The 25578-nt window shown below is 40.3% G+C and overlaps 1 protein-coding gene across 2 annotated transcripts in view; it reads right to left on the reverse strand.

Moving 5' to 3' along the window:
* LOC120563179 (atrial natriuretic peptide receptor 1-like) overlaps positions 1-25578 on the reverse strand; it is a 125379-nt gene continuing 99801 nt past the window's right edge. For both annotated transcript variants that reach the window (XM_039807335.1, XM_039807336.1), the window contains exons 15-21: positions 20422-20590; positions 16132-16278; positions 15388-15511; positions 9314-9382; positions 8148-8322; positions 5776-5874; positions 1-2722 (exon numbers count right to left, since the gene is read on the reverse strand). In XM_039807335.1, coding sequence (XP_039663269.1) covers positions 2577-2722; positions 5776-5874; positions 8148-8322; positions 9314-9382; positions 15388-15511; positions 16132-16278; positions 20422-20590 — 929 coding nt within the window. In that variant the 3' untranslated portion in view covers positions 1-2576. The remainder of the gene's footprint in view (positions 2723-5775; positions 5875-8147; positions 8323-9313; positions 9383-15387; positions 15512-16131; positions 16279-20421; positions 20591-25578) is intronic.

Here is a 25578-nt window from a genome sequence, read left to right on the forward strand (position 1 = left end):
TATGTTTCAGCCAAACAAACCGTTTGCTCTGCACACAACTTTATTCAGGTCAGTACAAACAAACACACACTGCTGGTTTGATCCCCGGTTCCAAACAAACGGCTCATTTTTGATTCTTTACTTGAAGTGCAGCCAGCCTTCAGCTTGATGCGGGGAAGATAAAGTGCAACATCGAGTGGAAACAAGATATAAACAAGTTCAAACTGATCGACGGCACAAAACTAAACGTTTTGAAATGATAGCAGGTTATTAATGACTGGAGTCTCTTCAGAGATGAGCTTTAGTACGGCACTCAGCACATGTAATACACATGTAATGGCACTATATAAAAATATCAGATCATATAATACATTAGGACACATCGACAGATTGAGTAGAGATGTTCCGATACCATATTTTCCTTCCTGATACTGATTCTGATATCTGAACTTGAGTATCAGTCCGATACTGAGTACCGATCCGATACCAATTAAGTTAAGAATATATATATATATACATATATTTTATTACAGCTGTATACTACTGGATGGATGTGATATGATTACTATCATTGTTGTATAGCCTTGCTCAGGTTAAAGTCTTTGTAAAACGTGAGCAAATACATACAGAGAATCAATGCCATAGAACTTTCTTTTATTATCTAGTTTGACAGTGAGTCATAACGTAAAAATAACATAAATAAACTACTTTAAAACTATAGTGCGTAGTTTCTGTCGCCCCCATTAGGAATTCTAAGCAATGACAACAACACTGTCGATGATACAAGCCTTACATGATCAAGCTGATAGTCTTCATTAGCTTTGCAGCATTTGGCAACGGCTTGAATGTAATGGGACGTTCATTAATATCAAAAGGTTGCGCACTAAAGTAGATTTTCTAAATTGTGAGGTATCGGATCGGTGCGTAGACTCACATACTCGCTGATACCAATACCAGCATTTTAGGCAGTATCGGAGACTTTTTTCGGTATCTGAACAACTCTAACGTTGAGGGTTCTTCAGTTCATGAATCCAAGAAAATATTTAGTCCCGGCAACAGCTCTGAAATGTCTGTCCTGTTGGCTGCTCAGGTTGTTTCAGTCCACTGAGAGATGTGCAGAGATAATTACTAAATCTAATTGCAACTTTTTACTGAAAAAACACAAAGAAAACATTTGTATATTTACAGAGAAGTCCTATTTCCAAAAGAGCTGCACCCAAGGTAGCCATCATTTAGCATTTTTAGTAAGATGTTTTTGTTTATTAATACTGCAAATGTAGGTCCTATTTAATAACACCTAGTTACCATGTCGCTCTGCAGTATTTCTTTTCTTAGGATGGTGATGGAAGGCATGACCCGCCCTACTCTGCCCCTGATTGGCTTACCCTGTTATTCTTACCCTTACCCCAACCAATCCAACCAACAAAGGCAGCGGGTACTAGCCAATCAGAGGCAGAATAAGGCGGGACATTCCTTTACCAGCCTGGGAAACTTGTCCCTCCCCGTCTAGTGGACCACCATGGGACCTTTTTATATAAAAAATATGAACGGTAGTGAACGGAGAGACACAAATAATCGTTTTAATTGAGCCATGGATTACACATATGATGTTCGTCAATTAAAAAGACAATTTTCACCTAGTACCAGTGGATGTTTTTAGTTTTCAAGACTTGACTTGAACAAACATCAGTGTGATCAGAACTACCTAAATGCCAAAAACCATCTTGGGGAAAACGTATTTGATGTGTACTTTGATTTTTAGTTTGGTCCATGTCCCATCCGTTAACATAGAGGGGGCGGGGCTTATGACCTATACTGCAGCCAGCCACCAGGGGGAGATCCAGATGTGTTAGCTTCATTTATACAGTCTAGCTATTCAGTCATCAACCCCCTGGCCGGGCCTCCACATGCTAAATAACAGCTGATTCTGGTCCGTCAGCAGTGTAGCACAAAAGAGAGAATTGTCCGCTGAACCTTTTGAGGTGTAAAGTTTTCAAATCAACTCAACCCAAATCATGATTTTCTCTATAAAACATAACAGGCGAGATCTGTAAAACACACAATATAAAGTTAATATTCTCTAATTTTCTGCTCCTTCATTTACATAATGTTCCAGCCCTTCGTGAGTTCGGTTTGATTCCTGTTTCAGACCAGCTTTTTCTCCGTCATTGTTCCACATCTGTGTTTCTGTTTACGTTTTGGAGCGCATGTCCTTCTCCCTCCTTCAGTTTTTGCACTTTTTTTGTGTGTCAGCGAGAATGTAGCAGTATTTTCCTCTCACTTTCGTGCAAAAGTGACAAACACGAGTCCTCTGACAGGTCGGCGGCAGGAGGACGAGGACCTGAGACGTCCGTGGAGATACCTACTCTACTTTCTTCCCTTGACTTCCCTCTTTTGTCTCCTGCTCCCTCGTTTCCTTCCCTTCCTTCTCTCCGTCTTACCTTTTCAGTTTGCCCTGTTGCTGAAATGTGCTATACAAATAAAGCTGCCTTGCATTGTCTTTCCTTACCTCCCTCTTTCCCTTCCTCTCATCTGATCCCTCATCTCCTTCTCGTCTCTTCGTCCCCTCCTCCTCTGTCTCTGTCCTCCGTGTTTTGTCATTGGCTGTCGCTCTCTCCCAGTAGCCAATAGGTGGTCATCTTTCCTTTGCCCTTGACGTCGATCTCTCCTCTCAGCTCCAGCTGGAAGCAGTTGAACTCCATCAGGACGTCGCGAGTCGCTGCCGACACGTGGATCTTCAGCGCTACACACACACACACACACACACACACACACACACACACACACACACACACACACGGGGTACACAAACACAAACAACACAACACATACACATAACAAACGCATACCGGTGCACACACAGACACACACACACACACACACACACAGGTATACACACAGGTATACACACAACCACACACACACACACACACAGGTACACACAGGTAGACACACACACAAACGGGTACACAACAATACACAAAACACTACATCGCATACGAGTAACAACACACACACACACACACATAGACACACACACACACACACAGGTACACACACACACAGGTATACACACAACCACACACACAGGAACACACACACACACGGGTACACACACACACACACACACAATACAAACGCCACACGGGTACACACACACACACACACACACACACACAAAAACACAACACACACACACACCACACAATAACGGGTACACACAGGTAGACACACACACACACACACAACACATACAAACACGACAGGGTGCACACACACACACACACACACATACACACACACACACACAGGTATACACACAACCACACACACACACACAGGTATACACACAACCACACACACACACACACACACACACACAGGTACACACAGGTAGACACACACACAAACAAAGACGCACACGAGTGTACACACAACACACACACAGACACACAGGAAACAACAACACACACACACAAACGGGTACACACACACAACACACACACACACACAGAAACACAGGAACACAAACAAAACACACACAAATGGGACACACAACACACACAAAACACACACACACACAGGTATACACACACACACACACACACACGTACACAAGAGTTAATTTCTACATAAGGCAAGGTTAAAAAAATGCTGTAATTGAACTCCTAAACACATGAGTTCATCTGCTTAGAGAACTAGCTTCTGGTTGGTAAAGTATGTTGTGATATTTGATATAACGATTTAACCAGATGTGGCTGATTGGAGTTCATTTTGGTATGGCTCAGATGAATCTTGAACATCTGTTGATCAGCTGAGAATCTCCCAGTTTAATTATCGTGGTTATCATATCAATATCTGATCAACTTACTAGTTCTTAATCAAACTATATTGTATAATGGGTTTGTTTTTCGTTACCGGCTGCTCAAGACTGTTTCAGACTTTTTATCCAACAAACGGAGCAGTTTTATTAATGGAGAAATGTAGTTATTGTATTTGCTAAAGTTGAACGCTAAACCTGAGATGTGATCAGGGATTTGATTACATGATTACATGTAGGGCTGGGTACCAAACGATTTAGGCACCTGCCCAATGACTGCTTGTCACTGTGATTAAATACCAATTTCAATCCCTAAGGAGTAAATCTCATCAGCGTCAGTGAGCCAATCAGCACGCAGCATGCTTCTACCAAGATCTAACAATGTTTGTGATTGGCTAACGTTTCACGTCGTAGAGATACGCAGGAAAATCTCTACGTTACACAGAGACACAGGGGCTCAGGTGTGTGTGTGTGTGTTGTACTTTGAGAGGCCTGACTACAGCGTGTGCGTCACAAAGATGGAAAGCTGTAGAGCTGAACAAAAATAAAAGATCGGCGGTCTACCGAGACACATCGTAGAGACATGCAGGAAAAAACTGATTTCTACCGAAATGTGTAATGTCAAAATTTATTTTTGTTAAAATGGATTTTTATAAAATTTGTATTGAAATAAGTATCGTTGAGCATATTGTATCGATGATACCCAGCCCTGGTTAACAGCTACTGAACCTCAGCCTGACCGACAACATTATCTAACCCAGGGGTTCTCAAAGGGGGGTACGTGTACCCCTAGGGGGACTTTGGAGGACTACAGGGGGTACGTGTACCCCTAGGGGTACTTTGGAGGACTGCAGAGGGTACGTGTACCCCTAGGGGTACTTTGGAGGACTGCAGAGGGTACGTGTACCCCTAGGGGTACTTTGGAGGACTGCAGGGGGTACGTGTACCCCTAGGGGTACTTTGGAGGACTGCAGAGGGTACGTGTACCCCTAGGGGTACTTTGGAGGACTACAGGGGAATGCAACCCCTAGGGGGCTTTGGAGGCCGGGGGGGTACGTGTACCCCTAGGGGTACTTTGGAGGACTACAGGGGGTACGTGTACCCCTAGGGGTACTTTGGAGGACTGCAGGGGGTACGTGTACCCCTAGGGGGACTTTGGAGGACTGCAGGGGGTACGTGTACCCCTAGGGGGACTTTGGAGGACTACAGGGGGTACGTGTACCCCTAGGGGGACTTTGGAGGACTACAGAGGGTACGTGTACCCCTAGGGGTACTTTGGAGGACTGCAGGGGGTACGTGTACCCCTAGGGGGACTTTGGAGGACTGCAGGGGGTACGTATACCCCTAGGGGTACTTTGGAGGACTGCAGAGGGTACGTGTACCCCTAGGGGTACTTTGGAGGACTGCAGAGGGTACGTGTACCCCTAGGGGTACTTTGGAGGACTGCAGGAGGTACAGGAGCGTTTTTTTCAAAGTTTTTGTCGCTGTTTTTGAAGTTTGTCACCTTTTTTTTTGAAGGTTTTGTCGTTTGTTTTGACCTATTCTTGCCTTTCTTCATTACTTTCTTCTACTGTCTTTTTTTCTTCGAAGTTTGTCTCTTTTTATTTTTTTTAATTCATCTTTTCTCAAAGTTTTTGTCACTTTTTTCGAAGTTTGTCACTTATTTGAATTTGTTGTCCCTTTTGTCGCCCTAGTGTTGCCTTCCTTCTTTCTACTGTGTTTTTCTTTTGAAGTTTTTCTTTCTATTTTCAACCTATTCTTGCCATACTTCCTTGTTTCTACTGGCGTTTTCCAAGTTTTTTAAAGCATTTAAATCTTTTTCAGCTCCATGGCTGTTGTTTGGTAAATCTATCGCTGGTCAGGTGGTACTTGGCTTAAAAAATCAAATGGGGGGTACATTATTGAGAACCGCTGATCTAACCTGAATGTGTGTTAAAATGTGTTCGTCGACGTTCGTGTTTCTGTGCAGTTCTGACCTTCTCCGCTGGACTCCATGCGTGACGAGGTGTTGACGGTGTCTCCGAACAGACAGTAGCGTGGCATCTTCAGACCCACCACGCCCGCACACACCGGACCTACAACACACAGTCGCAATCAGCTCACGCATCCTGAAGTACACATAACATGGAACAGCATCCGTCAGTTTATGTGCTGAAGGTCACCAAGGTAACACACACACACACACGCACGCACGCACGCACGCCACGCACAAACACAAATGTCGTTTAAGTATTAAAGTAAAGAAGAATCCACCCCTTTTAGAAAGTGTAAAGCACATGTGTCAAACTCAAGGCCCAACTTTGGCATGCCTAGTTTTTGGAGCTTTTTCAATGTTTTGTCACTTTTTCCAGCATTTTTGGGGCCTTTTTTGGTGGTTTTTTCTTTTTCGCTTTTTTCTTTGATGGCTAAGTTACTTTTTTGGGTCTTTATGTGGACCAAGCTGTAAGTGAGAAGGCTCTATGAGACACGCAATAATCCAGTAAAAGAACCTTGACTTTTTCCGTGAAATAAAAGCATGTGAATTAACTAAACAGGTCCGGCCCTTGATGTGATTCTTAGTTTCCAGTGTGGCCCTCTGGGAAATTGAGTTTGACACTCCTGGTGTAAAGGATCCAACCAGCTGTGTGTGTAATGGTCTCATCATCTCAGCTGTAGACGTGTAGTCCGTTATATCGTCGGCTAGTTTACTTTAGAATCAAACATCAGATTTATGAACTACATGTGTCTTCTGTGTGGAGTAATCCTAATGTGTAAAGTAACTAGTAACTAAAGCTGTACCAGATGAAGGAAGTGGAGTAACTTAAGTAACTAGTAACTAAAATTGTAACAGATAACTAAAGTAACTAGTAACTAAAGCTGTAACAGATGAATGTAGTGGAGTAACTAAAGTAACTAGTAACTAAAGTTGGAACAGATGAATGTAGTGGAGTAACTAAAGTAACTAGTAACTAAAGCTGGAACAGATGAATGTAGCGGAGTAACTAAAGTAACTAGTAACTAAAGCTGTAACAGATGAATGTAGCGGAGTAACTAAAGTAACTAGTAACTAAAGCTGGAACAGATGAATGTAATGGAGTAACTAAAGTAACTAGTAACTAAAGCTGTAACAGATGAATGTAGTGGAGTAACTAAAGTAACTAGTAACTAAAGCTGTAACAGATGAATGTAGCGGAGTAACTAAAGTAACTAGTAACTAAAGCTGGAACAGATGAATGTAGTGGAGTAACTAAAGTAACTAGTAACTAAAGCTGGAACAGATGAATGTAGCGGAGTAACTAAAGTAACTAGTAACTAAAGCTGGAACAGATGAATGTAATGGAGTAACTTAAGTAACTAGCAACTAAAGCTGGAACAGATGAATGTAGCGGAGTAACTAAAGTAACTAGTAACTAAAGCTGGAACAGATGAATGTAGCGGAGTAACTAAAGTAACTAGTAACTAAAGCTGGAACAGATGAATGTAGCGGAGTAACGAAAGTAACTAGTAACTAAAGCTGGAACAGATGAATGTAATGGAGTAACTAAAGTAACTAGTAACTAAAGCTGTAACAGATGAATGTAGTGGAGTAACTAAAGTAACTAGTAACCAAAGCTGTAACAGATGAATGTAGCGAGTAACTAAAGTAACTAGTAAGTAAAGCTGGAACAGATGAATGTAGCGGAGTAACTAAAGTAACTAGTAACCAAAGCGGAACAGATGAATGTGGCGGAGTAACTAAAGTAACTAGTAACTAAAGCTGGAACAGATGAATGTAGGCGGAGTAACAAGTAACTAGTAACTAAAGCTGGAACAGATGAATGTAGTGGAGTAACTAAAGTAACTAGTAACTAAAGCTGGAACAGATGAATGTAGCGGAGTAACTAAAGTAACTAGTAAGTAAAGCTGGAACAGATGAATGTAGCGGAGTAACTAAAGTAACTAGTAACTAAAGCTGGAACAGATGAATGTAGCGGAGTAACTAAAGTAACTAGTAACTAAAGCTGGAACAGATGAATGTAGTGGAGTAACTAAAGTAACTAGTAACTAAAGCTGGAACAGATGAATGTAGCGGAGTAACTAAAGTAACTAGTAACTAAAGCTGGAACAGATGAATGTAGCGGAGTAACTAAAGTAACTAGTAACTAAAGCTGGAACAGATGAATGTAGTGGAGTAAAAAGTCCAATATTGCTCTCTGAAACGTAGCGGAGTAGAAGTAGAAAGTGGCCTGAAAAGAAAAAGACTCAAGTTAAAGTACAAATACCTCAACAAAAATAATTTGTACTTGAGTACAGCACTTGAGTAAATGTACTTAGTACTACATTCCACCAGTGGTAGAGCCTATCTGAGTATCTGTGTACATATTCTCACCGCTGTGTATTCCTATCCTGAGTTTGAGCTGCTGTTCTGAGCGGTGGCAGATCTTGAAGGTTCGGACGGCGTCCAGCAGGGCGAGCGCCATGCGGGCGATCTCTCTGCCGTGCAGATTCCCGTTCCTCACCGGCAGCCCCGACACCACCATGTAGGCGTCACCGATGGTCTCCACCTGGGGGCGCCACGGCAACACACATAAACAGAGTGAGTGTCTGAGAGGAACACTGCCTGTCTCAGTTCACATGCCTTTTGAAATATATGTTAATGGTTTAGATTATTTTTTTATTACTGAGAACGGCATAATATCAGCAGTTTCACAATCATTTTGGATTCAAACTTTTACAAAGTGATCCATTTCTTTAACAGTGAAATAGAAGAGCACAAACAGAACACTGTGTGTTTCTTCACTTGAAGTGTATATATAAAATTAAGCATGTACAGTATATGAATAGAAAAAGGAATTGGATGAAGAATTGAAATAAAATAAATAAAGAGAAAATGACAACGTTCTTCTTCTTCTCTTCTTCCTCCTATTTTCCCCTTCTGGGGCATACAGGCTGCCTTCAAGGATTCTCCATGTTATATATAATACATGTTATATATAATAAATGTTATATATAATGTTGTTGTTATCCATGTTTGATGAGTTTGTTGACGGAGGTGAAGGCCTGCTGGAGGCCGAGACCTGGACATTACAGCATAAAAGTAAGAACCCTTGGAAGGACCAAAAAGCTGGAAGAGCCTGAAACATTATACATATTTCAATAAATTGAGTTTATATTTTGGAGGATGTGTTCAGGCTCACAATTCTGTTTCAATGCCAATTATTGTTTAGTCTCTTTTAACCAGAGGCTGGTTTCTTGTATTGATAATTTTGGAGATGAATATTTACACCTGATGAAAAGTATTTCATCTGCAGTGAACAGCTAAGCAGCCACAACTTTGATACTATAGATCAATAATATTCAGTCTCCTCTAATGTTAAAGATGTTTGTGAGTCTGAAGTCTGCTGAACAAACAGAGCTGATTCTTCTTCTTTTAAACATAAAGCCAGTGCAGAACCTCCGTTGGAAATGTGCTGGATTATTCTGTTAAAGTGGAAATTCTGACATTTTTAATTAATGAACTTAGTTATTAAAAGTAGTTAGTGTGGATTCTGTCACCTTGTAAACATCAAAGTTGTCGATGATGGCATCAAAACAGGTGTAGAGGTCGTTCAGCAGCGTCACCACCTGCAGAGTCACAACACTCAGCTGTTAGCATCACTGCAGTTATCCACACACACACTTTCTGTTTAAACGAGACATTTCTAGCTGAGAGCGAGACGTGAAGATGCCAAGATCCAGAGCGGCGCTAACCTCCGGATGATAGAGCAACGCTGCCCTTGCAAAAACGTGAAAGAGGAGGGTGTCTGGTGTTAAAACACAGCCCTGGCTGTGTAAATGGAAAACAAACTGAAAGGAGTGCAAGAGCAGTGTGTGAGGCAGTGTGTGAATGTGCCGGCCGGCCAGTAGTTATCTGTCTGTGAATCTGCTGCATTGCTTACTGCACCTTAAACCGATCATTAACCATTAACTAAAAGGCAGGCGAGGGAGTTCCAGTCCACCCGATCAGGACGCTCGGACATACCTTTTGCGCTAAGCACCCGAGTACAGCTGCCCCAATGTTCTGTGCATTGTTGCTGGAACAGCTTGCACATCCCTGCGACCGACACAAGTCCACATTGTTCTGTAGTGTGTGTGTCTGAGCCCGTATCCACCGCATCCCCCTGCGAGGTTGTCAGCTGTGTGTCTGCCCGCCAGTCCTCATCGATGTAGTGTAATATATAGTGGGATATAGTGGAATACAGTATATAGTGGAATATATAGTGGGATATAGTGGAATATATAGTGGGATATAGTGGAATATATAGTGGAATATATAGTGGGATATATTGGAATATATTGTGGAATATATAGTGGGATATAGTGGAATATATAGTGGGATATAGTGGAATATATAGTGGAATATATAGTGGGATATAGTGGAATATATAGTGGGATATAGTGGAATATATAGTGGGATATAGTGGAATATATAGTGGAATATATAGTGGGATATATTGGAATATATTGTGGGATATAGTGGAATATATAGTGGGATATATTGGAATATATTGTGGAATATATAGTGGGATATAGTGGAATATATAGTGGGATATAGTGGAATATAGTGTGGGATATAGTGGAATATATAGTGGGATATAGTGGAATATATAGTGGGATATAGTGGAATATATTGTGGGATATAGTGGAATATATAGTGGAATATATAGTGGGATACAGTGGAATATATAGTGGAATATATAGTGGGATATAGTGGAATATATTGTGGGATATAGTGGAATATATAGTGGAATATATAGTGGGATATATAGTGGAATATATAGTGGGATATAGTGGAATATATAGTGGGATATAGTGGAATATATAGTGGAATATATAGTGGGATATAGTGGAATATATAGTGGAATATAGTAGGATATATAGTGGGATATAGGGGAATATATAGTGGAATATATAGTGGGATATAGTGGAATATATAGTGGAATATATAGTGGGATATATAGTGGAATATATAGTGGGATATATAGTGGAATATATAGTGGGATATATAGTGGGATACAGTGCCTTGCGAAAGTATTCGGCCCCCTTGAACTTTTCGACCTTTTGCCACATTTCAGGCCTCAAACATAAAGATATAAAACTGTAATTTTTTGTGAAGAATCAACAACAAGTGGGACACAATCATGAAGTGGAACGAAATTTATTGGATATTTCAAACCTTTTAAACAAATAAAAAACTGAAATATTGGGCGTGCAAAATTATTCAGCCCCCTTAAGTTAATACTTTGTAGCGCCACCTTTGCTGCGATTACAGCTGTAAGTCGCTTGGGGTATGTCTCTATCAGTTTTGCACATCGAGAGACTGACATTTTTGCCCATTCCTCCTTGCAAAACAGCTCGAGCTCAGTGAGGTTGGATGGAGAGCGTTTGTGAACAGCAGTTTTCAGTTCTTTCCACAGATTCTCGATTGGATTCAGGTCTGGACTTTGACTTGGCCATTCTAACACCTGGATATGTTTATTTGTGAACCATTCCATTGTAGATTTTGCTTTATGTTTTGGATCATTGTCTTGTTGGAAGACAAATCTCCATCCCAGTCTCAGGTCTTTTGCAGACTCCATCAGGTTTTCTTCCAGAATGGTCCTGTATTTGGCTCCATCCATCTTCCCATCAATTTTAACCATCTTCCCTGTCCCTGCTGAAGAAAAGCAGGCCCAAACCATGATGCTGCCACCACCATGTTTGACAGTGGGGATGGTGTGTTCAGGGTGATGAGCTGTGTTGCTTTTACGCCAAACATAACGTTTTGCATTGTTGCCAAAAAGTTCGATTTTGGTTTCATCTGACCACAGCACCTTCTTCCACATGTTTGGTGTGTCTCCCAGGTGGCTTTTGGCAAACTTTAAACGACACTTTTATGGATATCTTTAAGAAATGGCTTTCTTCTTGCCACTCTTCCATAAAGGCCAGATTTGTGCAGTATACGACTGATTGTTGTCCTATGGACAGAGTCTCCCACCTCAGCTGTAGATCTCTGCAGTTCATCCAGAGTGATCATGGGCCTCTTGGCTGCATCTCTGATCAGTCTTCTCATTGTATGAGCTGAAAGTTTAGAGGGACGGCCGGGTCTTCGTAGATTTGTAGTGGTCTGATACTCCTTCCATTTCAATATTATCGCTTGCACAGTGCTCCTTGGGATGTTTAAAGCTTGGGAAATCTTTTTGTATCCAAATCCGGCTTTAAACTTCTCCACAACAGTATCTCGGACCTGCCTGGTGTGTTCCTTGTTCTTCATGATGCTCTCTGCGCTTTACACGGACCTCTGAGACTATCACAGAGCAGGTGCATTTATACGGAGACTTGATTACACACAGCTGGATTCTATTTATCATCATTAGTCATTTTAGGTCAACATTGGATCATTCAGAGATCCTCACTGAACTTCTGGAGAGAGTTTGCTGCACTGAAAGTAAAGGGGCTGAATAATTTTGCACGCCCACTTTTTCAGTTTTTTATTTGTTAAAAAAGTTTGAAATAGCCAATGAATTTCGTTCCACTTCATAATTGGGACCCACTTGTTGTTGATTCTTCACAAAAAATTACAGTTTTATATCTTTATGTTTGAGGCCTGAAATGTGGCAAAAGGTCGAAACGTTCAAGGGGGCCGAATACTTTCGCAAGGCACTGTATATAGTGGAATATATAGTGGGATATAGTGGGATATATAGTGGAATATATAGTGGGATATAGTGGGATATATAGTGGAATATATAGTGGGATATAGTGGGATATATAGTGGAATATATAGTGGGATATAGTGGGATATATAGTGGAATATATAGTGGGATGTAGTGGGATATATAGTGGAATATATAGTGGGATATAGTGGGATATATAGTGGGATATATAGTGGGATATAGTGGGATATAGTGGAATATATTGTGGGATATAGTGGAATATATAGTGGGATACAGTGGAATATATAGTGGAATATATAGTGGGATATAGTGGAATATATAGTGGAATATATAGTGGGATATATAGTGGAATATATAGTGGGATATAGTGGAATATATAGTGGGATATAGTGGAATATATAGTGGAATATATAGTGGGATATAGTGGAATATATAGTGGAATATAGTGGGATATATAGTGGGATATAGTGGAATATATAGTGGAATATATAGTGGGATATAGTGGAATATATAGTGGAATATATAGTGGGATATATAGTGGAATATATAGTGGGATATATAGTGGAATATATAGTGGGATATATAGTGGGATATAGTGGGATATATAGTGGAATATATAGTGGGATATAGTGGGATATATAGTGGAATATATAGTGGGATAAAGTGGGATATATAGTGGGATATAGTGGGATATATAGTGGAATATATAGTGGGATATATAGTGGAATATATAGTGGGATATAGTGGGATATATAGTGGAATATATAGTGGGATATAGTGGGATATATAGTGGAATATATAGTGGGATATAGTGGGATATATAGTGGGATATAGTGGGATATAGTGGAATATATAGTGGGATATAGTGGAATATATAGTGGAATGTATAGTGGGATATAGTGGGATATATAGTGGAATATATAGTGGGATATAGTGGGATATATAGTGGAATATATAGTGGGATATAGTGGGATATATAGTGGGATATAGTGGAATATATAATGGAATATATATTGGGATATAGTGGAATGTGTCACGTAGCTCTCCGCTGTGAGCGGCGTCCAGCTGAGAGCCACGGACTCAGCAAAAAAAAAAAGCTTAAAACACAACTTGCTAGTGCAAAGTTAGTATTACCAAGTTAACTAGCAGTTAGGAAATACAGTGCCTTGCGAAAGTATTCGGCCCCCTTGAACGTTTCGACCTTTTGCCACATTTCAGGCCTCAAACATAAAGATATAAAACTGTAATTTTTTGTGAAGAATCAACAACAAGTGGGTCCCAATTATGAAGTGGAACGAAATTCATTGGCTATTTAAAACTTTTTTAACAAATAAAAAACTGAAAAAGTGGGCGTGCAAAATTATTCAGCCCCTTTACTTTCAGTGCAGCAAACTCTCTCCAGAAGTTCAGTGAGGATCTCTGAATGATCCAATGTTGACCTAAATGACTAATGATGATAAATAGAATCCAGCTGTGTGTAATCAAGTCTCCGTATAAATGCACCTGCTCTGTGATAATGTCAGAGGTCCGTGTAAAGCGCAGAGAGCATCATGAAGAACAAGGAACACACCAGGCAGGTCCGAGATACTGTTGTGGAGAAGTTTAAAGCCGGATTTGGATACAAAAAGATTTCCCAAGCTTTAAACATCCCAAGGAGCACTGTGCAAGCGATAATATTGAAATGGAAGGAGTATCAGACCACTACAAATGTACGAAGACCCGGCCGTCCCTCTAAACTTTCAGCTCATACAATGAGAAGACTGATCAGAGATGCAACCAAGAGGCCCATGATCACTCTGGATGAACTGCAGAGATCTACAGCTGAGGTGGGAGACTCTGTCCATAGGACAACAATCAGTCGTATACTGCACAAATCTGGCCTTTATGGAAGAGTGGCAAGAAGAAAGCCATTTCTTAAAGATATCCATAAAAAGTTTCGTTTAAAGTTTGCCAAAAGCCACCTGGGAGACACACCAAACATGTCGAAGAAGGTGCTGTGGTCAGATGAAACCAAAATCGAACTTTTTCGCAACAATGCAAAACGTTATGTTTGGCGTAAAAGCAACACAGCTCATCACCCTGAACACACCATCCCCACTGTCAAACATGGTGGTGGCAGCATCATGGTTTGGGCCTGCTTTTCTTCAGCAGGGACAGGGAAGATGGTTAAAATTGATGGGAAGATGGATGGAACCAAATACAGGACCATTCTGGAAGAAAACCTGATGGAGTCTGCAAAAGACCTGAGACTGGGACGGAGATTTGTCTTCCAACAAGACAATGATCCAAAACATAAAGCAAAATCTACAATGGAATGGTTCACAAATAAACATATCCAGGTGTTAGAATGGCCAAGTCAAAGTCCAGACCTGAATCCAATCGAGAATCTGTGGAAAGAACTGAAAACTGCTGTTCACAAACGCTCTCCATCCAACCTCACTGAGCTCGAGCTGTTTTGCAAGGAGGAATGGGCAAAAATGTCAGTCTCTCGATGTGCAAAACTGATAGAGACATACCCCAAGCGACTTACAGCTGTAATCGCAGCAAAAGGTGGCGCTACAAAGTATTAACTTAAGGGGGCTGAATAATTTTGCACGCCCAATATTTCAGTTTTTTATTTGTTTAAAAGGTTTGAAATATCCAATAAATTTCGTTCCACTTCATGATTGTGTCCCACTTGTTGTTGATTCTTCACAAAAAATTACAGTTTTATATCTTTATGTTTGAGGCCTGAAATGTGGCAAAAGGTCGAAAAGTTCAAGGGGGCCGAATACTTTCGCAAGGCACTGTATATTGCATAGCCTTTTTGTTCTTTTATAATGCAAAACAACCATTTTTAAAAGGTACACTGTGTAGGAATTTCTCCAATCTAGCGGTGAATTTATATTTTGCATTCAAACAAAGCCAGACTATAACAGTAGTGACTCTGCTCACCTGCATTGGCGTGCTCTCTGCAGAGATGGCAGTGAAACCCACAATGTCGCTGAAGTAGATGGTGACAGAGTCAAAGGCCTCGGCCTGAACTGTCTCCCCTCGCTTCAACTGCTCTGCCACCGAACTGAGGAGAGAGAGATACAGAGGAATATACTCGCCGAATTAGGGGTGTCACGATATGTTTCAGCAGACGGCAGTTACACAATAAGAGCCACTAGATGGCAGAAGGGTACTTTACAACAACATTTTGATTTCCTAAGAGTTTACGAGACACAATTGAATGCAACTAGTTTAACAAGGTGCACCTGAATGCATCTGAATGCACCATGGAGTCCCGTTGAAGTCCCCATGCTTTACCTTTGTTGTTTTTTGCATAACTCACTCACGGGGAAGGCTTAATGTTGCCACACAGGGACTTCAGGGAAGCAGGAGGATCTTCCAGTTCTGTTACTCCGTCATCTCCAACTCCGGCAGTATCCATGGTGCCTGGAAAAGTGCAGCTGCCGGCTTCCGCTAAGCTAACGTTACCCTGTGTCTTTAGCTGCATGCTACGGTAAGCTACGCTGTGTCTGTGTCTGTGTCTGTGTCTGTGTCTGTTTTCATCGGACAAACGCAAGTAGGCGGGGTGAAGGGAGACAAAAATACTGGGGGAATCACTGATCTTGCTTCTGATTTCGAAGCTCATTTCGAATCGCGACGCCCCTAATCTGGTAGATTCTGGTACAGCAGTACTGTAGTACTCACTGTGGTAGTATCTGGTACAGCAGTGCTTCAGCCTTGCGTTTCTCCTCATGGTAGGCTTGTGTTCTCTCCTCCACCAGCTCCTCCAGGTTGTTGGCGTACTGCTCCATACGGGACAGCAGGTTGTCCAGGATGTTGGTCCTCGACTCCCTGAATTCATGAATTCCAGAGTTATGAAATTAAAGGATTTTTGTTTTATTATAAAAATAATCCAGATAATGTGCAGGGCTCATTTAAAGCCTCTTCCATACTGTGTCCAAAGGTTGTGGGTTTTTTTTCAATATATGAAAGTAAATATGATTTTAGAGGTATTTTTTAAGATTAATTTACAAAAAGCAAACCAAGAAATTAAAAGGAGATGTATTTCTGTTGTTGGGGTAAAATTATGGAAACAATGTCAATATAAGTTTAAAAATGGGCAGCTCTCTTTTAGTTTGTAATGCTATTTTTGAGGGTAACAAATGTGATTAATTTACTTTGTTTGATATGTATATAATTATTGTTTTTACAATGACTGAATAAGAGTGGTTGTTTGTTGTTGGACTTCTGTGCTAGTCATGGATTGTCTATAACGAACACCATGTTCGAACATAGGGATGCTCATAAGTGTACCTGGTACCAGAGCACCCTAGGCCGAAGGTCAATGATCGATTTTATAATCGTTTCATCTGATCTGAGGCCGTATGTTTTGGACACTCGGGTGAAGAGAGGGGCAGAGCTGTCAACCGATCACCATCTGGTGGTGAGTTGGGTCAGGGGTGGGGAAGACTATGGACAGACCTGGTAAGCCCAAACGTGTAGTGCGGGTAAATTGGGAACGTCTGGAGGAGGCCCCTGTCCAACGGACATTCAACTCGCACCTCGCGGGAGGCTGCGTGCATCCCTGTGGAGGCTGGGGGCATTGAACCAGAGTGGACAATGTTCAAAGTTTCCATTGCTGAAGCTGCGGCGAGGAGCTGTGGTCTTAGGGTCTTAGGTGCCTCAAGGGGCGGTAACCCACGAACACCGTGGTGGACACCGGTGGTCAGGGAAGCCGTCCGACTGAAGAAGGAGTCTTTCCGGGATATGTTATCCCAGAGGACTCCGGAGGCAGTTGCAGGGTACCGAAGGGCCCGAAGGGCTGCAGCCTCTGCCGTGAAAGAGGCAAAGCAGCGGGTGTGGGAGAAGTTTGGAGAAGACATGGAGAAGGACTTTCGGTCGGCACCAAAGTGCTTCTGGAAAACTGTTCGCCACCTCAGGGAGGCGGGGGAACCATCCAAGCTGTGTACAGTAAGGATGGGACACTGTTGACCTCAACTGAGGAGGTAATAGGGCGGTGGAAGGAGCATTTTGAGGAACTCCTGAATCCGACTAATAACGCCCTATATGTTAGAGGCAGAGCTGGAGGATGACGGGGGATTGTGGACATTTCCGGGGCGGAAGTCACTGATGTAGTCAAACAACTCAACAGTGGCAAAGCCCGGGGATTGATGAGATCCGTCCAGAAATGCTCAAGGCTCTGGGTGTGGAGGGGCTGTCCTGGTTGACACATCTCTTCAACATTGCGTGGAAGTCTGGAACAGTGCCAAAGGAGGTGGCAGACTGGGGTGGTGGTTCCCCTTTTTAAAAAGGGGGACCAGAGGGTGTGTGCCAATTACAGGGGTATCACACTTCTCAGCCTCCCTGGTAAAGTCTACTCCAAGGTGCTGGAAAGGAGGGTTCGGCCGATAGTCGAACCTCAGGTTGAGGAGGAACAATGCGGATTCCGTCCTGGTCGTGGAACAACGGACCAGCTCTTCACTCTCGCAAGGATCCTGGAGGGGGCCTGGGAGTATGCCCAACCGGTCTACATGTGTTTTGTGGATTTGGAGAAGGCGTATGACCGGGTCCCCCGGGAGATACTGTGGGAGGTGCTGCGGGAGTATGGGGTGAGGGGGTCTCTACTCAGGGCCATCCAATCTCTGTACGACCAAAGTGAGAGCTGTGTCCGGGTTCTCGGCAGTAAGTCGGACTCGTTTCAGGTGAGGGTTGGCCTCCGCCAGGGCTGCGCTTTGTCACCAATCCTGTTTGTAATATTTATGGACAGGATATGCGGCGTAGTCGGGTGGGGAGGGTTGCGGTTCGGTGGACTGGGGATCTCATCGCTGCTTTTGCAGATGATGTGGTCCTGATGGCATCATCGGCCTGCGACCTTCAGCACTCACTGGATCGGTTCGCAGCCGAAGGTGTGAAGCGGTTGGGATGAGGATCAGCACCTCTAAATTGGAGGCCATGGTTCTCAGCAGGAAACCGATGGAATGCCTTCTCCAGGTAGGGAATGAGTCCTTACCCCAAGTGAAGGAGTTCAATTACCTTGGGGTTTTGTTCGCAGTGAGGGGACAATGGAGCGGAGATTGGTGGTCGAGAATCGCGAGTGCGGTATTACATTCCATCTATCGCACCGTTGTGACGAAAAGAGGCTGAGCCAGAAGGCAAAGCTCTCGATCTACCGGTCAGTTTTCGTTCCTACCCTCACCTATGGTCATGAAGGCTGGGTCATGACCAAAGAACGAATCCAGGGTGCAAGCGGCCGAAATGGGTTTCCTCAGGAGGGTGGCTGGCGTCTCCCTTAGAGATAGGGTGAGAAGCTCAGTCATCCGTGAGGAGCTCGGAGTAGAGCCGCTGCTCCTTTGCGTCGAAAGGAGCCAGTTGAGGTGGTTTGGGCATCTGGTGAGGATGCCCCCTGGGCGCCTCCCTAGGGAGGTGTTCCAGGCACGTCCAGCTGGGAGGAGGCCTCGGGGAAGACCCAGGACTAGGTGGAGGGATTATATCTCCAACCTGGCCTGGGAACGCCTCGGGATCCCCCAGTCGGAGCTGGTTAATGTTGCTCGGGAAAGGGAAGTTTGGGGTCCCCTGCTGGAGCTGCTCCCCCCGCGACCCGACACCGGATAAGCGGACGAAGATGGATGGATGGATGGATGGATGGATGGATGAATAAACTACTACTACTACTAGTAACACACACCACCGCTAAAAGTAGTTCCCAACAACTGCACTCTCCCTCTCTCTCTCCCCCTCTCTCCTATAATACTATACTATATAATCTAAGCTCAAAAAGCGTACAGATAACACGCCACTTGGCTTAAGAAAGTTGGCGTGTATATTTACTTGAAGTCATGATGCAATGTTGTATAATGGATGGGCCATGTAAGCGGCCAGACATGAAAATAAAATATTAATTTCATGCACTATTTCCCTCCTGTTTGATGAAATATATGCTGATCAGCTGTTTTAGTTACCAATAAAACTATGTATTCATGTTTTTAGTGAGTGTGAACATGAGGTAAATGGTGATTTAAAGAATTACTTCTCCATCATGACAGCACAGTTTCTATTAAAATGTCCGCCTTCACTGCTCACAGTTTGGTTTACAGTTCCTAAAGTCAGTGCCTGTTAATAATGTTAATAATTGTGGATTTAAATACATTTATGGTCTCCAGTTCATGTCTTCTTTCTACTGCTGTTATCATACAACATACGATACACTACAACTGTATTGTCAGCCAGGGCTGAAATTCTTTTTGCATCCCTGGGTAGCTCGTATAAAAAATGAGGACATAGACATACATAAGATGAATAACACCAAAGGGCATATATGAAACATTACCACAAATGACATAAACACCCAAGTGGGGAAACAAAGCATACATGTATAACAACAGAAAATGACATGAACATACACACAGACAAGGTCTTGGAGACTTGTAACCCTGAATAAATATTGCACTGGATTTTTAATGTAGCTGGTTTAACAATAGGATAGATTGATGTATGAAACAGTTTTTAAGTCTGATGCGATTGAAAGAATGAACTCTAAATGCCGTCTGTTTGAAGGCAGAAGCTGATATTCTCTGTGCAAAAACATGTGAGGAGTCATTTGAAATGTTCCTGGCCAGTCTGAGCATACTGTTATTGTGAGCTCCCTGAAAGGAGTGTGCTACAGGGTTGGTAGAAAGTAATACATCAACACAATTATCACAGTAACTAAAGTAGATTTTGAGCATGTTCATGTAGCCCACAGCTTTATATTTGTAGAACACAATGAAGCATATTTCTTTACTTTCATTCGATACCGCATATTATGTAAGTGTGCCGTGCAATCTGTGGCCTGAAAAGTGTAGAAAAATACTCAATAGATTTAGAAGTTCTAGGCAACGTAATACTCAAACGTCCCGGCTCTACCTCAGAGAAATTCCATGCTAATGTCAACATGTCAACTCTTTGAATTTCTTTTGTTTCTATGACACCCCCTTCTTCTGTCGTTGGAGGACTCACTTGTTCTGTTTGCGCAGCAGCAACCAGATGTGGTTAAACTCCGGTCTCTCCGTCGGCTCCTCGGCCCAGCAGCGCTGCATCAGCTGTCCCAGCTCAGGACTATGGACCTGGGGGTCAATGGTCGGTCTGAGGCAGGGCCACTCGCCCAGAACCACCCGGTCCACGATCTCTGCAGAGGGAGGGAGAGCCATGAGAACGTTCCTCACAAGGAAACACACGTTATCTTGTCTTAGCTGTCTAAAGAATACCAGCCATAGGCGGGTAAAGGTACTGTGACTCTTTATGACATTTTTATGATATACTATACTATGACTTTTACACGACATATTATACTATGACTTTTATACGACATACTATACTATGACTTTTACACGACATATTATACTATGACTTTTATACGACATACTATACTATGACTTTTATACGACATACTATACTATGACTTTTATACGACATACTATACTATGACTTTTATACGATATACTATACTATACATTTTATACGACATACTATACTATGACTTTTATACGACACACTTTACTAGAACATTTTTACGACATACTATACTAGGACTTTTATACGACATACTATGTATGTATCATTCTATTATGTTTACATTCATAATCATAGTTAATATTTAATAATAAACTATTGCACTGTTCAATCCCTGCACTCTCTTTTGCACTACCACCACTGCACACAGTCTATCATAGCACCTTTAACTCTTTAAATTTCTGTGAGTGATTTTTATGTATGTGAAATATATGTGTGTATGTGTGTTTGTTGTGTTATGGTTGTCTAAGCTACTGGATGCCTAAAATTTCCCTCGGGATGAATAAAGTTTTTATCTATCTATCTATCTATCTATCTATCTATCTATCAATCTTATGACTTTTTTACAACATACTATACTATGACTTTTTATGACTTTTTTTCGACCTATTATATACTATGACTTTTTTTGATTGTTTTACGACATACTACACTACTACTTTTTATGATGTTTATGACAAACTAAACTGACTTTTTTATGACATACTAGACATCATTAAGATTAAGCTTTCAATCTGGATATTACTGCTGAGTTTTATTTGCTAGAAACACACTTCATCTGTAACTCTGCTCTCATTCTTTCTGTCCTCTGTGGTTTGGAAACAGAAACTTTTCCATGTCAACTTTAAGGCTACTCAGGTTTTTCAACTGTACACGTTACAATTGACCACAAGCCTATTTGAAATAAATGAGGCCTTGGCAGACTGCGGGCTGACGGTTCGTAAACTGTTCAACACGTTAAGTCCTGGAAAGTGTTTTTGGAAATAAAGCTGGCGAGAGAAAAAAACACAACAAAAAACTGCTGAGGAATCAAAGTGTCTTCCAGTTGGCAACAGGTCGGACAAAGAGAAAACATAAATGTCCAGTCTGTCTTCCTGCTCGGTCGGGGTTTAATTGTGTGATGCTACGTCTCTAATTCCTCTAATTCAGACGGCTTTACAACTCAGACTGTATCTCTCCACATCCCTCCGTCCATCTGCTTTGTTTGCTCTCACCATTTCCTGCCCTCCAGATCGACGACTTAAAGGACAATTCTGGTGCAAAATGAACCTAGGGGATAATAACATATGTGTAACGAGTCAACGGTTATCTGGGATATGTTTTCATGCTAATCGAATGTGTCTCTAGCTTGAAACAAGCTTCCGCAAACCGGTGATTAGCTTGTAATGCTAGTAGTCGGGGCAGAGGGTAAATCGCTATTTCTACACCACTAACAAGGCTCAAAATAGCTCCACACTTACACGGTAGCATATTGAGGGCCCCTACATGTAAACCGAAACATTGAGAAAAGTGTACAGACTGCTTGAGCTATGTTACTGGTTACTGGTTGCACAGCGTTCGTGGTTCGACTGCTTAAAGATGGCGCCTGCATGTAAACATGAACGCCACTGTCTTTATAATCTATCTTTTTAATAAACTGTCTGTACACTTACACATTCGGTTGACTCTGTACACATATGTTATTAACCCTTAGGTTCATTTTGCGCCAGAATTGTCCTTTAACACAGCAGCAGTTTCCAATCAAGTCCATGACACAGCCAACATTATTCATTTCACTAATGAGGTAGAAACAGCAAAATGTCACTTTGCAATTAATGATGGAGGATAAATGGCTGCTTGTCTGGATTTCATTATTATTATTTTTTTATATTTTAAGAAACTTTGGTTCTGATTCTTTGATGTTTTCATTCAAAAAAAATATTCTCTCATGTATTGTTTTTTTATTTAATTAATATTTCCTTCACTATGACTGCATTATAATTCTGACCATACTTTGAAATGTCACAATTGATTTCAATTGAAACATTGACTTGGTTTTTTTTTAGGAAATATTAGACTATTGATTTCATTTGTTCATAACTTAATTGATTTTTTTTGTCCGTGTCTTCATTAACAGATTTATGATTTAATTTTTTCCTTTGAATTTAGGAAAATATTTCTAGTTTGGATATAAACCTGGTCTGGTTTTTAATTGATCTATTGGTTTTAGTATAAAGATGTGTTCTTTCACATTTCTCTGTCCATGACCAAAATATTGTATGTCTAATAAACTTATGAATACTTTGTTTCACATGATTTTTTATTTTCCTAGGCATGTAAATGAGTTTGAATAGAGAAAACTAAGACTTTTTTTGGATGTATGTCAAAAAAAGTCATAGTATAGTATGTCGAAAAAAAGTTTAAAAAGTCATTGTATAGTATGTTGAATAAAGTAAAAGAAAAGTCAGTATAGTATGTCGAAAAAGTAATTTAAAAAGTCATAGTATAGAATGTTCAAAAAAGTCATGTCAAAAAAAGACAGCATATATGTCGAAAAAAGTCATAACATAGTATGTCGAAAAAAGTCATAGTACACTATGTAAAAAAAGTTTAAAAAAAAGTCAGTATAGTATGTCGAAAAAGTCATAGTATAGTATGTTAAAAAGTCATAGTAAAGTATGTTGAAAAGTCATAAACAAGTCATAGTATAGTATGTCGAAAAATTCATAAAAAGTTAAAGTATAGTATGTCAAAAAAGTTATAAAAAATTTATAAAAAAGTCATAATGTCGAAGAAAAGGTCATAGTAGGCTAAAGTATGTCGAAATAAGTCAGTATAGTATGTCATAAAAAGTAAAAAAAAAAGTTATAGTATGTTGAAAAAAGTTATAAAGTCGAAAAACCCATAGTATAGTATGTCAAAAAAGTTACAAAAAAGTCATAGTATAGTATGTTGAAAAAGTCTTATAAGTCAGAATATCACGTCGAGAAAGTAAAAAACTAATTCTTATAGTATGCAAAAAATGAGAAAAAAAGTAATAGTATAGTATGTCGAAAAAGTTATAAAAAAGTCATAGTTTGGCATGTCGAAAAAGCAAAAGAAAAGTCAGTATAGTATTCGTTAAAAATTATAGTGTAGTATGTTATGTCATTAAAAAACTAATTATAGTATGTCAAAAAAATTGTCATTGTAAAGTACTGTATGTCGAAAAAAGCGATAAAAAAGTCATAGTATAGTATGGCAAAAAAAGTAAAAAAAAGTCATAGTATAGTATATCAAAAAAAGTTATAAAAAAGTCATAGTATAGTATATCAAAAAAAGTTATAAAAAAGTCATAGTATAGTTTATTGAAAAAAGGCAGACTGTTTTCCACATATACTATGACTTTTTTACAACTTCTAATAACTTACTATATTATGATTTTTTAAGACTCTTTTTTAACATACTATACTACGACTTTTCTTATACATACAATAGTATGATGTTTTTATATACTTTTTCAACATACTACACTATGACTTTTTTTTTACATACTATACTATGACTTTTTTCAACATACTATATTATGACTTTTTTAAAAACTTTTTTCAACATACTATACTGTTGTGATTGTGTATGTTTCTGTTTCCTGTATTTTCTTATTGATTGTTGATGCTTCTGTACTGTGGTTTCCGTTTCCTGTTGAATGTGATGATTGTGTAGGTTTCGGTTTCCTGTTTTATTTTCATAGTCTGGTTTTCTGTCTTGACTAGTTTTACTTCCTGTGTTTTCCCGCCTGTCTGATTGTCCTGCCGGCCCTGATGTATTTCACCTGTTGTTCGTCTGTCCCTTGTTTGCTCGTTGCCTCTTGTATTTAGCCTCTGTGTTGCCCTTGTCTCGTGTCAGATCATTGTGTGACAGTCTCTGCGTTTGTGTATTAGTCTTCCCTGCGTTCTCTGGGCTCTTGTTTTCATATCCTGCTTTTTTTCCTTTTTGCATTCTGAAATTAGTTTTTTTTTGTTTTTTTTTTTTTTTTTTTTTTTTTGTTTTTTGTTGGTGGTGTTTTTTTTTTTTTTTTTTTTTATATTAAAACAAAACACCGGGTGTTTTTTTGGGGGGGCCCCGGCCTTTCCTAATTTTCATATATAATATTATTTTTTTTTTTTTTTTTTTTCTACTTTTTTAATTTTTTTTTTAAAATAATTTATATTAAATTTTTTTTTTTTTTTTTTTTTAATAATATTTTTTTTTTTATTTTTTTCTTTTTTTTTTTTTTAAAAAAAATTGATAAATTCATAGTATAGTATGTCAAATTAGTAAAGAAAAGTCCGTATAGTATTTTGAAAAAGTCAAAAAAAATTATTGAAAAGTCATAGCATAATAAGGTCGAAAAAGACATAGTATCGTATGTTGAAAAAAGTAAAAGAAAAGAATCATTGTATATTCAGTGTAAGGCAACGCAATTTTATTTATATAGCACATCTCAGCAACAGTGCAATTCAAAGTGCTTTACACTAAACATTAAAAGCAGTTAGAAATGAATAAAATATTAAAAACAGAATACAGGAATATAATTCACAATGCAGTGCAATTAATTAAAAAAAGGCAACGTCAAAAAGATAGGTCTTCAGCCTTGATTTAAAAGAGCTAAGAGGTGCTGCGGACCTACAGTTATCTGGAAGTTTGTTCCAGATATGTGGAGCATAAAAACTGAACGCTGCTTCCCCCTTTTTGGTTCTGATTCTGGGGGCAGCAAGCAGACCTGTCCCAGATGATCTGAGAGGTCTGGGTGGTTCATAGTTTACAAGCAGATCCAAAATGTATTTTGGTCCTAAACCCTTTAGTGATTTATAAACCAGCGAAAGT

The sequence above is a fragment of the Perca fluviatilis genome, chromosome 7 (assembly GCF_010015445.1).
Source record: "Perca fluviatilis chromosome 7, GENO_Pfluv_1.0, whole genome shotgun sequence".
NCBI lineage: Eukaryota > Metazoa > Chordata > Actinopteri > Perciformes > Percidae > Perca > Perca fluviatilis.